This window comes from Glandiceps talaboti, chromosome 16 (assembly GCF_964340395.1).
Source record: "Glandiceps talaboti chromosome 16, keGlaTala1.1, whole genome shotgun sequence".
NCBI classification, from domain to species: Eukaryota; Metazoa; Hemichordata; class Enteropneusta; family Spengelidae; genus Glandiceps; species Glandiceps talaboti.
In genome coordinates, this window is record NC_135564.1 from 17362273 (window position 1) to 17376037 (window position 13765).

Below are 13765 nucleotides of genomic sequence, written 5' to 3' on the forward strand. Positions count from 1 at the left end.
AATACAATACTACAATTGCTTTCAGAGAAGTAGACATTCATAAATTGTAAGTGTGGTGTACTCAGGGTATTTGCACAAGTGCTTGCAGTGTTCTCTGCAGCAGAATGCTCATGAAAGTGCAGCAGAAAGCACTGCAAGCACAAGTGCAAATACCCGTAAGTACCCATACTGGAATTCACACAGAATGGGCTTCTGTTATTATTACATATGTTTATCCGAAACAAAAGATTTCCATAAAAATGACACTATACAATCATGTACTTTTGTGTAGAATGTCCTCATTTGCATATAATTTGCATACAGGTATGTTTTCGGTATTGCACTGCAGTGTAATTACCACCAGTATATGTGCGCATCGAAACAAGTAATCTCTGATACATATGTCATAATATCTGGATAACTTACTTGGAATGACAAATCATGTAACGTAACACCAATGGAAAACGGTGTTTCTGGATTAGTGTATTTGTCTTCATATCTGACATGGATATTACTAATCTGGACTTGTAAATTCTTTATGATTTGAAATGCCATCTTTTCAGCAAAAGAATCTGACTTCTCAGCCTTTGGTTTGCCTGGAATTCAAACATGAATGAGTCTATGAATTATCAAAATGTCAGTTATGACTTGAAACATAAATGTTCAAAATTTCTAAGTGCATTCCTGAGTTCATGTGTGTACGTGTGTGTGTGCATGTGTGTGTGTGTGTGTGTGTGTGCATGTGCATGCGTGTGTGTGCGTGTGTCTATCTGTATGTATGTATGTATGTATGTATGTATGTATGTATGTATGTATATATGTATGTAATATGTATGTATGTATGTATGTATGTATGTATGTATGTATGTATGTAATATGTATGTATGTAGTGAAGTGTGCATGTTTATGTGTGTGCATGTGTGAGTGAGTGAGTGTACACACTAAGAATATTACATGTATCATAATTTTTCATTTATTCATTCCAAGTATGCTCCATCATTTACAATTATACAGACCAATTCTGAACACTTACAGAGCTAATTAAAACTACATACCTTTCTCTCTTGAATGTTGTTTAGCCAATTCAACCTTCTCAAGTTCTTTCTGTTTGGCATCCTGCTTCTGTTTGGCAGCTCTCTCTGCATTATACTTGATATCTGAAAATAAAACATTACAAACACATTTAGACAAATTTCAATGACAAGGAAAAACATTAGACATCAGGTATGAGATTCCAAATTTGCAGCACAGTTGTCACACAGAGTTGAATTCTACATTCATAATTCCACTATTTATCAGCAGGCCTTTTCTAGAAGTCTGTATCATTGTTAGCATCAGTCTATAGAGGGCAGTGTTTAGTTGAAAGGCACATTTTACACACATGCCACTAACAATACAATCACCTCTTCTCTACCAGCCTACCTGAAATTTTGCCATAATTGTATTTCATAACCTCATAATAATCATCTCTGAAATGTCATCAAAATTTCATTTTCTATCCCCTCATTGCCAAAATTTCACACAAATTATATTACCGATATATAACTTGAAATTGAAATTTATCCAGTAAATGTCTGCAAATAATGTCATAACTCTCGCACATCACAACATATTTAGAGTTTGATATGAAATCTACAATATATTTCAAGTTACAATTTTTTTAAATATCAAAAACAATAAAGTGGTGTTTATATGACCTCTACAAGTCAAGGACCTTTCTTCCTCCTATGATAAAGTACTGACCTGTAAACCTTGAAAGTTTCGCTAAAGAATTATTTTCACTCATTTCGATGTAGAAAACAAAAATGCAAAAATAAATATATAGTGACTAAAATGCCTTCTTGTAAATGAAAACAAAGTACCAGTCTGGTAATTAGTAAAAATTTGTCTTTGAGAACTAGATAAAGAGTGTAAAATCACAAAATTTCCTAATAGGGAAAATATATAGGTTTAGTCCTGCCATAACATAACCTTGAGATTAACTGTAATCTATAGCAACAGCTGTTCCAGTATGGAATTTCTACGTCTGTTGGATTTGACTGAGTTTAAATTCACTTGCTGGAATTCCATACACATGAAAAATTACTTTTAAATATATTTTGGATGTAAAGAGACACGTTTATATTTACATAAAACAACAAAGTACACATTTCATCATGTGAAATGGACATAAGTCAACACACTGAAGTCCCTCAGGAGATATCTTCCCGACCAATATTTTCTCCCACTGGAAACATGTGTGGAAAATGTCTACTCAGTATTTTCTAAATGTCTCTACAAATTCTTGTGATGTTTTATCAGTGACCCAATGTTTTCTTGTACGATAAGAATCACATATCTATCGTATAACACATTTTATAGTCATCAAAATATTCCTAATTTTGTATAATTTACAATCTGCCCTCACCATCTTCAAACCAAATAGGTGTGTGCTAAAATGTTGTCATAGGAAAATGTAATTTTGTACTTTTAAGTTAATCTATAAGACTCATTCTCCAAAACCAGAGCTGTTATTTCTTCCGCTACACTTCAAAATAAGGAGATGTACAATGAATCCCTTACTTTGGTAATAGAAAGTTGAATGGGACTTTGTATCATAATAAATTTCCTTGCGCAAAATTGAAACTCAAATTTATCTATGGCCTGTCACAATTAACTGGATCTGAGATACACAATTCATTCACTGTCACTCGTCAACAAGTATAGCAGAGGCACAGATCCAGTCAGTAGACGGGTTATGCTTTTCTCATTACAGACATTAATCTCCTTACCAACATTTGGTACTGCTAACATGTACAATCCATCTACGGTAGCAACTACTGGAGAAGAATAGAGATTTTTCCATGGAATCTTCAATGTTAGTTTTCCTAGATGTCCTGATTTCACCTTAACTGGCAGATCTAATTCATCCTGTGGGAATATAAAATGAAATAATGTACTTGAACTAGGATCAACATCACAAATCAAACAATTTGTTGAACGAATTTGTTCAAGTGTCCAGTACTACACACTTTTTTGTAAAAATGACCTGTTTTCACCTTAACTGGCAGTTTTTATTCATCCGGTGGGAATATAAATAGAAAAAGTGCACATCAACACCCATCAACAAAATCTGTAAAGGTAGTACATATCAACACTTGCCAATGCCTATACACAATTTATCTGCACAGTGTGGTTCAAGCGTCCAGTATTCATTCTCTTTGTGAAATTGATCTAATTTCACCTTATATTGAATGTGCAGATCTAACAATACATCATGCACAAAAATACATCTAGAAATGTACATCAAAATGGTAAACATCTTAAATCAAACAATCTGTTGAAGGTGGTTCACGTGTCAAACATTTGTCAAAATAAATGTTCTAGTCTATAATTTCTCGATTTCATTTACATTACAGGATTATCAATGTCTTTGTTATAAGGCCAAGGTTTCAATCCCAGGTTCTCAAATCAGTGTTATCATATCACTTAAAGGCCAAGGTTTCAATCCCAGGTTCTTGCATCAGTGTTATCATATCAGTTAAAGGCCAAGGTTTCAATCCCAGGTTCTTGCATCAGTGTTATCATATCAGTTAAAGGATAAGGTTTCAATCCCAGGTTCTCACATTAGTGTTGTCATATCAGTTAAAGGCCAAGGTTTCAATCCCAGGTTCTCACATTAGTGTTGTCTTATCAATGGAGCCATAAGGATTACATAGGATTATTCTTGTATTTTTTACCAACTTTTTCTATAGCTCTACCAGAAAACTGTTTTTCACACCTAATGTTTCATCCCTTTTCAAAGTAAACCTTTAAGGGCAACAAGTAGGTATAATGAATTAAAAACCTCACTTTCCATCAATTCAGTTTTAATAGATCAACCTTAGCAAAACGCTTTGAGTCTTCTCTTTAAGGCTCAATTTTCATCAATTCATAAAAATGAAAATTAATATTCACAGACAAACGAGATGCAATCTGAATCAGGGATCTTGCCTGAAGTAAAATAAGTTTTCATGGCCTAGTTGTTTTGGTTTATAGTTCACTGTACTTGGTTGACCATATCTTCACCTCATTTTTTGAAAACTATCTCACTGAAACTATGCCAATGAGCAATTGAACCAGTGCAGGCTTTCAAAAATTACAAAATATATCATGATTTCATAAACCATATTAACTTTACGAGCACTAAAATTTTAACAAATACACACAAATACTTTTGATAAACCGAGAGCTTTCGACTGCAAACAGTCAAGCTTGTTCACTCAATGATAGAGGGCGCTGCTTATGCTAATTTCACTTCACCCGAGTATTGAATCTTTTGATTTATTGTCATGATTATTGTATATCAGTGACAAATTTCTTATAAAAAAATTTCCACCCATAATTCATTTTTATGGTTAGTTATCTATAGCCATCAACCATCACAGATGGTGAAATAATTACTGAATAAAATGAGTCATCTACACCATCCGTCAATTAATAATACTTTGGAAAAGATTGTGGACACACTGTTATAGGGTACCCATATAAAAACTAGGACTCAGAAAAATGTCTCCTCAGAGAGTAAAATATTCTTGGAAGAGAATCCAAAATTTTCACTGACATCTCATCAGCATCATCAGTGGTACACTACCATGGGTTGTGATTGTATGTATCAGATGAGATGTGAGACACCAGCTGGCATTAAACAGCTGATAATGCTGATGAAATAGTGACATCAGTGAACATTTAGGATTCGCTTCCAAGAATGTTTTACTTTGTGAGTCAAAATTTTCATTTGAAATAATGAACACAGATCATTCTCGTATATATCACTTCAGGGGTGAACAAATCATTTTGTGAACTGGTGGTCCCCAGACCAGTGCCTTAAAAAATCCAGTTGTCCTGCTGAAAAGAATTAGTAGTCCCACGTCCTGCTAATGTGAAACATTAAATCTTACCTATGAATCTGTATATTCAGATGACTTTTTAACATAGTTATTAAAAGTAAGGTACGAGTCTAACGGACTAGACAAGGTAAAATTTGTGTGGTCCACCCAAAAAAATCGCTAGTCTCGGACCCAGGACCAGTGGATTTGTTCACCCATGCCCTTGGTGTAGTGAGGATTGATATCTATGGGATAACATATTGTTTGAAATGTGTGACAGTTATTAATTTTTACATTTGTATCTATTTGGCTTTTCAAAAAAGAGAAAAGTTTACTATGACAATAGATGACACACAATTTTTAAAAAAAATTTATTTCTGTATGTAAATGCCTGTGGTATCTGAAAATATTATAACAAATATCACATAATGTTTGAAATTATGGTAATTTTTCATTCAATATTAGTCAGGAAATATTAACAATAATTTGCAATTTGTGATTTAGTACACCTATTTTTTATATCTGATTAGGAAAATATTTTGATATGTGTTGATTATACAGATTCAAAAAGTATATTCTGGTGTGTATTAAAATGTCACATATATATGATTACATCATAAAAGTTGAGAAATATTAATAATAATTTACTGTTTTTCATATGATAAACCTAATTATTCAATATCTGAATATGATAATGTTTCAACATATGTTAACCATAAGTATCCTGGTATGTAAATTTCATGAATTAATCATGTGCTGATCAGAAGTCACAGACATCTCATCTCATTGAATACCAATCATTATATATGAATAGAACCGTACACATTCTTGCACTCTTTTTTCTTTCCTATGTCAGATTCAGGTCATAGAGTTCTCATTACATTTATATTCAGCTAAAATGATGAAGACTGGGTGTTTCACTCATGTAACATGACATTTAATACACACCCTCAGACAACTTCTAATGCAAAAGAAACTTAAACATAGGTGGCATGCACAGTGGGGATGTAGAAGGAGTGTAGTCAAATGGAAATGTTGATTATCAGTTAGAAAATAAACAACTGAAGCCATTGAAATCATCAAGTCTGTGTGTAATGTTTTCATTAGAAGCCTGTTTCAACTGCATTGTGAAAGAATAGCAATGCTTTAATATCAGTGTCCAATGTGACTGGGCAAAGGATCCTGCTGTGTTTATTGTGTCTCTGTTATTGTTAGTCTAGAGTCCAAATATGTCTAGCTTTGTGTCAAACACATATTAAAATGTCCCATAAGAGAAACACCAAGCCTACATCATTTTAGCTGTAATGTCCCATAAGTGAAACACCAAGCCTACATCATTTTAGCTGTAATGTCTGTCCCATGAGTGAAACACCAAGCCTACATCATTTTAGCTGTAAGCTTTGCACAATTTCTGAGAATATTGACAAATGTATAATTGTTCAGTGTACTTTTTTACTTTTTATTTTATACATTTTGTCTATTAGCTATCTAGACCAATGGTACCTGTACTACCAGTACAATACTTTCATCATGACATCCACTAAGGAAGGTACTTTCTAAATAATCTTAACAGAACTGTTATCAATATAACTATTTGATGGAATCTTTTCAAGTATCACAATTTCTAGCCTTGTTGATATAAATTAAAAATTTGTACTGAATTCAATGGAATTACCCCAAAAACCACCAGAGTAAAAAATATCAAAAGGAAATTTGACTATTAAATCGGATATTACAAGAGTCAGAAAATAGCTATGTTAATGGCATCTGAGTCCTTGAAACAAAAGTACATGTAAAAGTTCATGTCTTGGATAAAAACTACAGTTAGGCCTAAAAAAAAATTGTTTGGTTTCGATTACACTTAATTGTAGAATAATGTGGGGAAGGTAGATTTTTTTTAAATTTCATTATATTTTTTTATATATGTGAGTGTCTACTTCAGGTAGTTATGTTTTCGATTGTTTTCCATACATATGGTCTTATTGGTTTCTTCTCATCAGATGTACAGCCATTACAGATTGGAAGAACAGTTTCATATTGTCTTTTTAAGTTAATGTCAGTTTCCACATCCACTATTTCTCACGAGACTTCACAATTTTCGCAATTTTATTTTATTTTTTCTCAAATACATTTTTTTTAAAGTTTAGGGTCTGCAGTGAAAAACTAGGTGGGGATGGGTAACTGGAACCAAACAATTTGTTTTAGGCCTTATATTTAACAGTGTCCAGACAAAATGAAAAAGTCCATCAGACATTTATGTTTTATCAAACTATAAATCATACTATAGAGGGATGCACATATGTACATATAGATGAGTCATACTGTGTATGTGTATGACATCTATTGTAATTACATATCAAATACTAAATATCATATTGCATGACACCAACAGTTATGGCATGTATAACAAAAATAACAATATTAAAATATAACACTTACCAATGCACTCTCCTTCAAATCAAGATTGTTCAAAACGATGTCACCTGTCAAAAAAAAGAAAAGAAAATATATTAGTTGTGTTATATATGCACCAATACCATAATTATATTTCAAAGATTTTTAAAACAGTTATCATTTTTATAATATTTGTATTGTCATTCATAAAATGACATCTGGTGACACTTCTGTATTATTAGGCCTAATAAAAAAAATATGTGGTTCCAATTATGCTCAATTTTAGAATAGGTGGGGTAGCTAGATTTTTTATTTTATTTTATTACATTTTTTTTCATATGTAAGTGTTTAGTTCAGGTAGTTATGGTTTCCGTTGTTTTCAATATGGTTTCTGTGTTATTCAACTTATTTATTTCTTCTCATCCGGTGATTACAGATTGGAAGAACAGTTTTTGATATTGTCTTTTTAAGTTGATGTCAGTTTCTGCATACACTATCCACAATTGTCACAATTTTATTATTTCTATGGAAAAGAAAGTTTCAGTTCGGCAATGAAAAAAAATGGAGTCAGGTAACCAGAACCAAAAGATTTTTATTTTAGGCCTAACCTCCTCCACCATTGATAAACACTTTGTTGAATCAATAATACCATTGATAGAGTAAATACATGCCTTATGGTTCAATATTTTATCCATGTACAGTAATATTTGTAATATTTACATCATATATGATATAAATACAGTTTATATTATTTGTTTAATTAATGTTCCACTGTATTTAGTTCTGCCAATATTGAATGTGTTCACAATGTCAGCAAGTACTACCAGTATTTTGAAATGTAACATTTGGATAACCTAGGCTATAGTAACATGAGTACAATTTACAAAACAGCTGAACTGAAAGTTTTGCATCAACCTACCTATACCAATGATATGAATAGTAATTACTGAAACTGTTGAAAATTAACTGAATTTAAAGCGAGTGATAAGTTTTTTTAATATTGATCCCCTTCCTCTTTATTTGTTTGTACACAACTATGTACAAAATAGGAGAAAGAAGACTAAGTATTGTGTGTATGCCAGTATATATATATATAAAACCAAAAATGTTCATCAGCTTGGTAGACCAAATGATTTACAACAATTACAATGGACAAGCAGTTGATGATCCTCATCAGAATGACAAATTGAAAGCTCAATGCTAAAAGCTTTGAACTGCAAGTTGTACGTTATAACTTTTGTGTTATATTAAACCTTTGTAAATCATATATATATATATGATAAACCAATCTTATTAGCACATTGACACCTATGACCTGTGATATGTTTCAGAATAAAATAAAATATTGATACAATGATATTAATGTCTCTTTCACCACATAATCATTGTTCATACACTTCTAATCGATTCAAATCTGTAGCATGTCATGGGTTACAACTTACAAGTGTCAGTGGTGTAAAGTGCATGTATACCGTGGGTTACAGGCGTCTGTGGTCTAAAGTACATGCATGTCAAGGGTTACAAGTGTCTGTGGTGTAAAGTACATGCATGTCATGGGTTACAAGTGCCTGTGGTGTAAAGTACATGTATATCATGGGCTACAAGTGTCTGTGGTGTAAAGTACATGTATAGCATGGGTTACAAGTGTTTGTGGTGTAAAGTACATGTATATCATGGGTTACAAGTGTCTGTGGTGTAAAGTACATGTATAGCATGGGTTACAAGTGTTTGTGGTGTAAAGTACATGTGTGTCATGGGTTACAAGTGTCTGTGGTCTAAAGTACATGTATATCATGGGCTACAAGTGTCTGTGGTCCATGTATATATGGTAAACAAAATAGCACACTAAACTTCAATGAGTCAGTGATACATCTGTAGCAGGTTGACAGTGTTAATTCATTTACTGGTACTATAATATCACAGTATAATATGTATATATGATAGGGTCACATGCCAGTACTGCTACACCAGCTGTTGGTAGTGGTGACTACTGTAAAATGACAGTACTAAAAATACCAACATAAAATTGGAACATGTATTTATACATGTTTACACAATATATGTCAATCTGTTTCTTTGCTTTGTTTGTTTATTTGTTTGTTTGTTTGTGTGTGTGTCTGTCTGTCTGTTCAGCAGGGATGATGAATTCAGTATTTTTTGCTTTTTATATTTTTCCTTTAGTTTTATAATCAATAACACTGAAAAAACAATTTTAAAAACAATTTTTGTGTGCTGGGACTTCTTGCTTCCATTGATTTTCTATTATGCAGACATATACAAAATCACACAAGAAAAATATCATGATTCATAGATTTCAAATGTATGTATGTATGTATGTATGTATGTATTAATTTAGACGACATTTTGAAGTGTGTTGTAAAAAAAAAACGCCGGGACAATTTTGCTATATTTCATTATATGCATTTGCAAGACATTAGGGTGTCTAGGTCAGTGTATTAAACTTCAATGTGCTCATTCTACATGACTGTGTACTTCAAACATGAATATGTTCTGAGCAGCAACATTCTGCATTCAGGCAAATTTGGAATTCAATACTATTACTGCTTCTATGACCGAGGACTATATTTACAGCAGTATTTTCCTTATTTTTAAATAAATATAATAAAAACCATAATTTATCACTGAACTCTTGATCCACCATGTATTAAGTTGCTAATGGTTAGGTTATCAAGTTATCACCATGTAAAGGACTGCCATTACAAATACATAAATTATTCTTCATGTTTTTGTTCTATCGAATAAATTAAAAATTTCACCAAAAATTCCAAAAATCACATTTTGATTCTAATATTTATTGCAAGCATCTCAAAGCATTTTATAACAAGGAAATGGTAACTTTCTCATTGATGCATAAAACAAGGGGGTGTTAGCATTTAAAGGAACAGCCTGGTGGTGTAAGTACAGTCACACTGTGTATACTTTATCATGATGTACATGCTATATATGCAAGTTGTAGTTCACATTCTGTATCAACTGTCCAATACACATGTACACGACAGAATGGACTTTACACTTAAAGTAAATTGGTTGAAACAAGAGGAGACCACTGGCTTGGAACCTTTATGATCATAATATTTTAAAACATAAACGAAAACTGGATGGTGTCAACAAAACTGAACTCAAAATGGTTTCCCAAAGTTCTGACTCACTTTCACCTCATTAACAGAACATCATAGGTTAAAAATACATGTAGTACATGAATATCATTATTAAAATATGACATGTACTGTCACTGTATTCTCCTGCCTCCAATCTGAACTTTGACCTAGCTTGCAATACTGATGATATCACTTTCCAAAAATGCATACAATTTGATTCATTCTGGAAAACACATATCTACAGTTTTACTGTATGTAATACAGTCCTCTGAGATGTAAAGTTCAATTAACGTTTCCAGCAATAACTCTTCATCAAAACAGAAGTGAAGGTTAGACAGCTGAAGATCCAGTCTCTCCTAACACAATATAGTGATAATGTGAAGAAAAACATTTGTCCTTACATATCAGTGTTTTTGTTAAAGGGTGGTAACTATAGGTAAAATCTACCTGAGTTCCCCTGAATCACCGATTTCATTTTACCAGGGTTCCCTACCAAATCTATAGTATAATGTATGGGAAACTATGCCAGTTTTACCAGAATTTCTCCTTCCTGTTTACTGGGGTTCCTAGACCTTGACAAAAACACTGCATATAATTTTCTATGATTTCTTTGTCAAGAAATTAATATACGTGTCTAATTAAAGAATTAGATGTACATGTACAGACATGAATCAACAATATGGATAAACAAAAATTATTACTATTTATAAAAACTTTATTGCAAGATATGTCACTTTCATATGCAAAAATACAAACATAACACAATAATAAAGACATTAAAAACTACGTAAAAATTGATAGAAATAAGTGACACTTCAAAAATACATCAAGAATTACATGCCATTAATTATAATAAGGAAAGCTGTGGTATTTACTTGTTGCTGAATAGATACATTCTGACAGTGTATATGATTTAAACACAACTAGTTTCAACAATAACATTAAACCTTGACTATACTTGTACAACATCCTGTAAATATTTCATGTTAGTACTAAAATACCAATTAACAAATTCAATAAGCATCATCTGTGACTAAACTTGACAAGTTACTGTGATAAATGTCTCTGTTATACCTTCAAATTCAAAGGTAAAACCATAAACAGCCATAAAAAGATGCTGTATTGACAATCAACTGCTGAACATTTCAAAATGGCACAATTCACTTGGATTTTCTTATTCTTATTCGTATAAAATTCTAAAAGGTACATTTTTATCCTGATTACAGTCAGACTGTACAACAGTCAGCTTGGTTTAAGTTTGATAAAATCTGTCTGTTTTAATTTACATGTACCATGACAACGATTCACATTTCATTTGTACAGCAGTAGAATGCTGTCATGTATCCATGGCAAATATATATTCGTCTAAAAACTTCTGATAAAACGTTCTCAATCCAACAACGTTAAAAATAGTTTACACTTCTAACCTCAATCCTGACACTAATAACAATGTAGGAAATCTATAATGTTATGATTAGAATGGATCAAAGAAAGAAAGAACAAAATAGCAGTTAGTAAGCACTATAGTTATCCATCTGTCTGTCTGCAGTCTGTCTGTCTGTCTGTCTGTCTGTCTATCTGTCTGTGTGTGTACAACTCTGAAATTCTTAATGCAGTAGTCATCCAATAGTCCTATTATAAGTGTGTCTTGGGGTCTCCTGCCAGCTGTCCTATGCTACAAAAATTTAACCAGAAACTTAGGATGCCTAAATAAATCATTGTTTCTAAGCAGAAATTTACATGATTTATTGAAGACATTTCAGTCAAGTGAATTGAGCTGTCATGCAAAGTCAAATTCAACCTGCTAGTCAGAACTTCGGGATAGGCAAGGGCTTACAGTGTCCTGAGCCATCATGATTGTCAACACAAAAAAGCACTTGAGCCTGACATATGTATCCGATAACCACAGAACTTTCAGCTTTTATAGCAACTGATGAAAATCTGAGGCTTGAAAATTTAATCAACATCTTCTCAGAAATAAATTATTGGTAAACAATTCATGTATGTTTGGTATTTAGTTCATTTATCATGCTGGAATTCATTGTTATAAAATATTGGATCAGAAAAAATTCCAATCAAAAAACTGTTAAATTCCTAAATATCTTACTTAACAGGTGATAAAATAGATGACAAAATTTTATCTTGGAGAAAGTATTCGAGAAATGAAATATTTATTTGTCATCATTAATATTGATAATTTCACAAAGACTGTCAAACAAATGTTTAAGTCATAGTTAATCACAATAATTTCATATTATATTAACCTTATGTACTGTTCATGTCAATTTTAACTCATTTATTATTTTAAATTAAAATGTCTGCGACAAGTCTGGAATGTTCTTATTTTGACTTGCATGCCTGAAGAAATTACAAACCTGACAGTGTCTTTGTAATGGTGATATATGTCACAGACAAAGAAGAAATCTTGCTTGATTTTCAAACTGTTTTTAGAAATCTCACTCGATTTTCAAACTGTTTTTGCAAAAATGTCTGCTTCCACTTAAAGATTACGACCTTTGACCTTTACCTCTATAAAAAACAAAATCCAATGGTTTCCAAAGAGCAACTGACGTGTCACTAGGTAACTTTTGGCATATGTTTGAAACAAAAGAGACCTTTGCAGCCTACCTACCTACCATAATCACCCTATTAACACATCAGAACAATACCTGTTGCTGATCTGTTTCTTCCTTGTCTGTGTACATGTATAAACCCAAAAGGATTTTCCTTTGCTAATGTTTCCCCATACTATATGTTAGACGCTAACCTCAATTGACCCCGAATATCCCCAATGTATCAGCCTATTAAAATCTTTCAAGCTCATTTGCTATAAATTTCTACTTTCCTGAAGATAGCAACTTACCGACAGCAGCTGAACGAGCACTCAGGCTCTACCCCTCCAAAACATACTGATAATGCATGCTTGTAACACTGTTGCATATCAAACTATTATATGGGCCCATTAGTAAGAGTTTCATACTGTAAATAATCAAACCTTGACCAATGGTTGTTTTCTATTCTACACTACTGTTCAGCCTGGCCAGCAATACTGGACTTCTACAACGTATTCCTGACAAAAGGCCTCTTAGTACCAAAACATTGAATTCAAATTTAACCACATTCAATTGGGAGCAAGATCTTGTTCCTTCATATCAAATTCCTATGCTTTTCTTGAAGTTCTGACCTCTTGACACACTGTAGTTGGACAGGTCTCTGTTTATTCAACAAACTCTTCTAAGTCAAATAGACTCCTTAATGAGAAAGACCTTCCCTCTCCCCAAACTTATCCATGAAGACCTCTCTTATCGAAATCTAACTTGTACTTGTTGTTACTATGTAAAAATGCCCTATACCGTATCTATCTATCATACTTACTTACATACGCTATGCAGGATGTGATTGAGTACATTCTCTATATATCTAAAA

The 13765-nt window shown here is 32.4% G+C and overlaps 1 protein-coding gene across 6 annotated transcripts in view; it reads right to left on the reverse strand.

Moving 5' to 3' along the window:
• Nucleotides 1–13765, reverse strand: part of LOC144447822 (intermembrane lipid transfer protein VPS13A-like) — a 128462-nt gene that overhangs the window by 96854 nt on the left and 17843 nt on the right. For all 6 annotated transcript variants that reach the window (XM_078137922.1, XM_078137926.1, XM_078137921.1 and 3 more), the window contains exons 2-5: nucleotides 7266–7309; nucleotides 2751–2889; nucleotides 1035–1136; nucleotides 406–575 (exon numbers count right to left, since the gene is read on the reverse strand). In XM_078137922.1, coding sequence (XP_077994048.1) covers nucleotides 406–575; nucleotides 1035–1136; nucleotides 2751–2889; nucleotides 7266–7309 — 455 coding nt within the window. The remainder of the gene's footprint in view (nucleotides 1–405; nucleotides 576–1034; nucleotides 1137–2750; nucleotides 2890–7265; nucleotides 7310–13765) is intronic.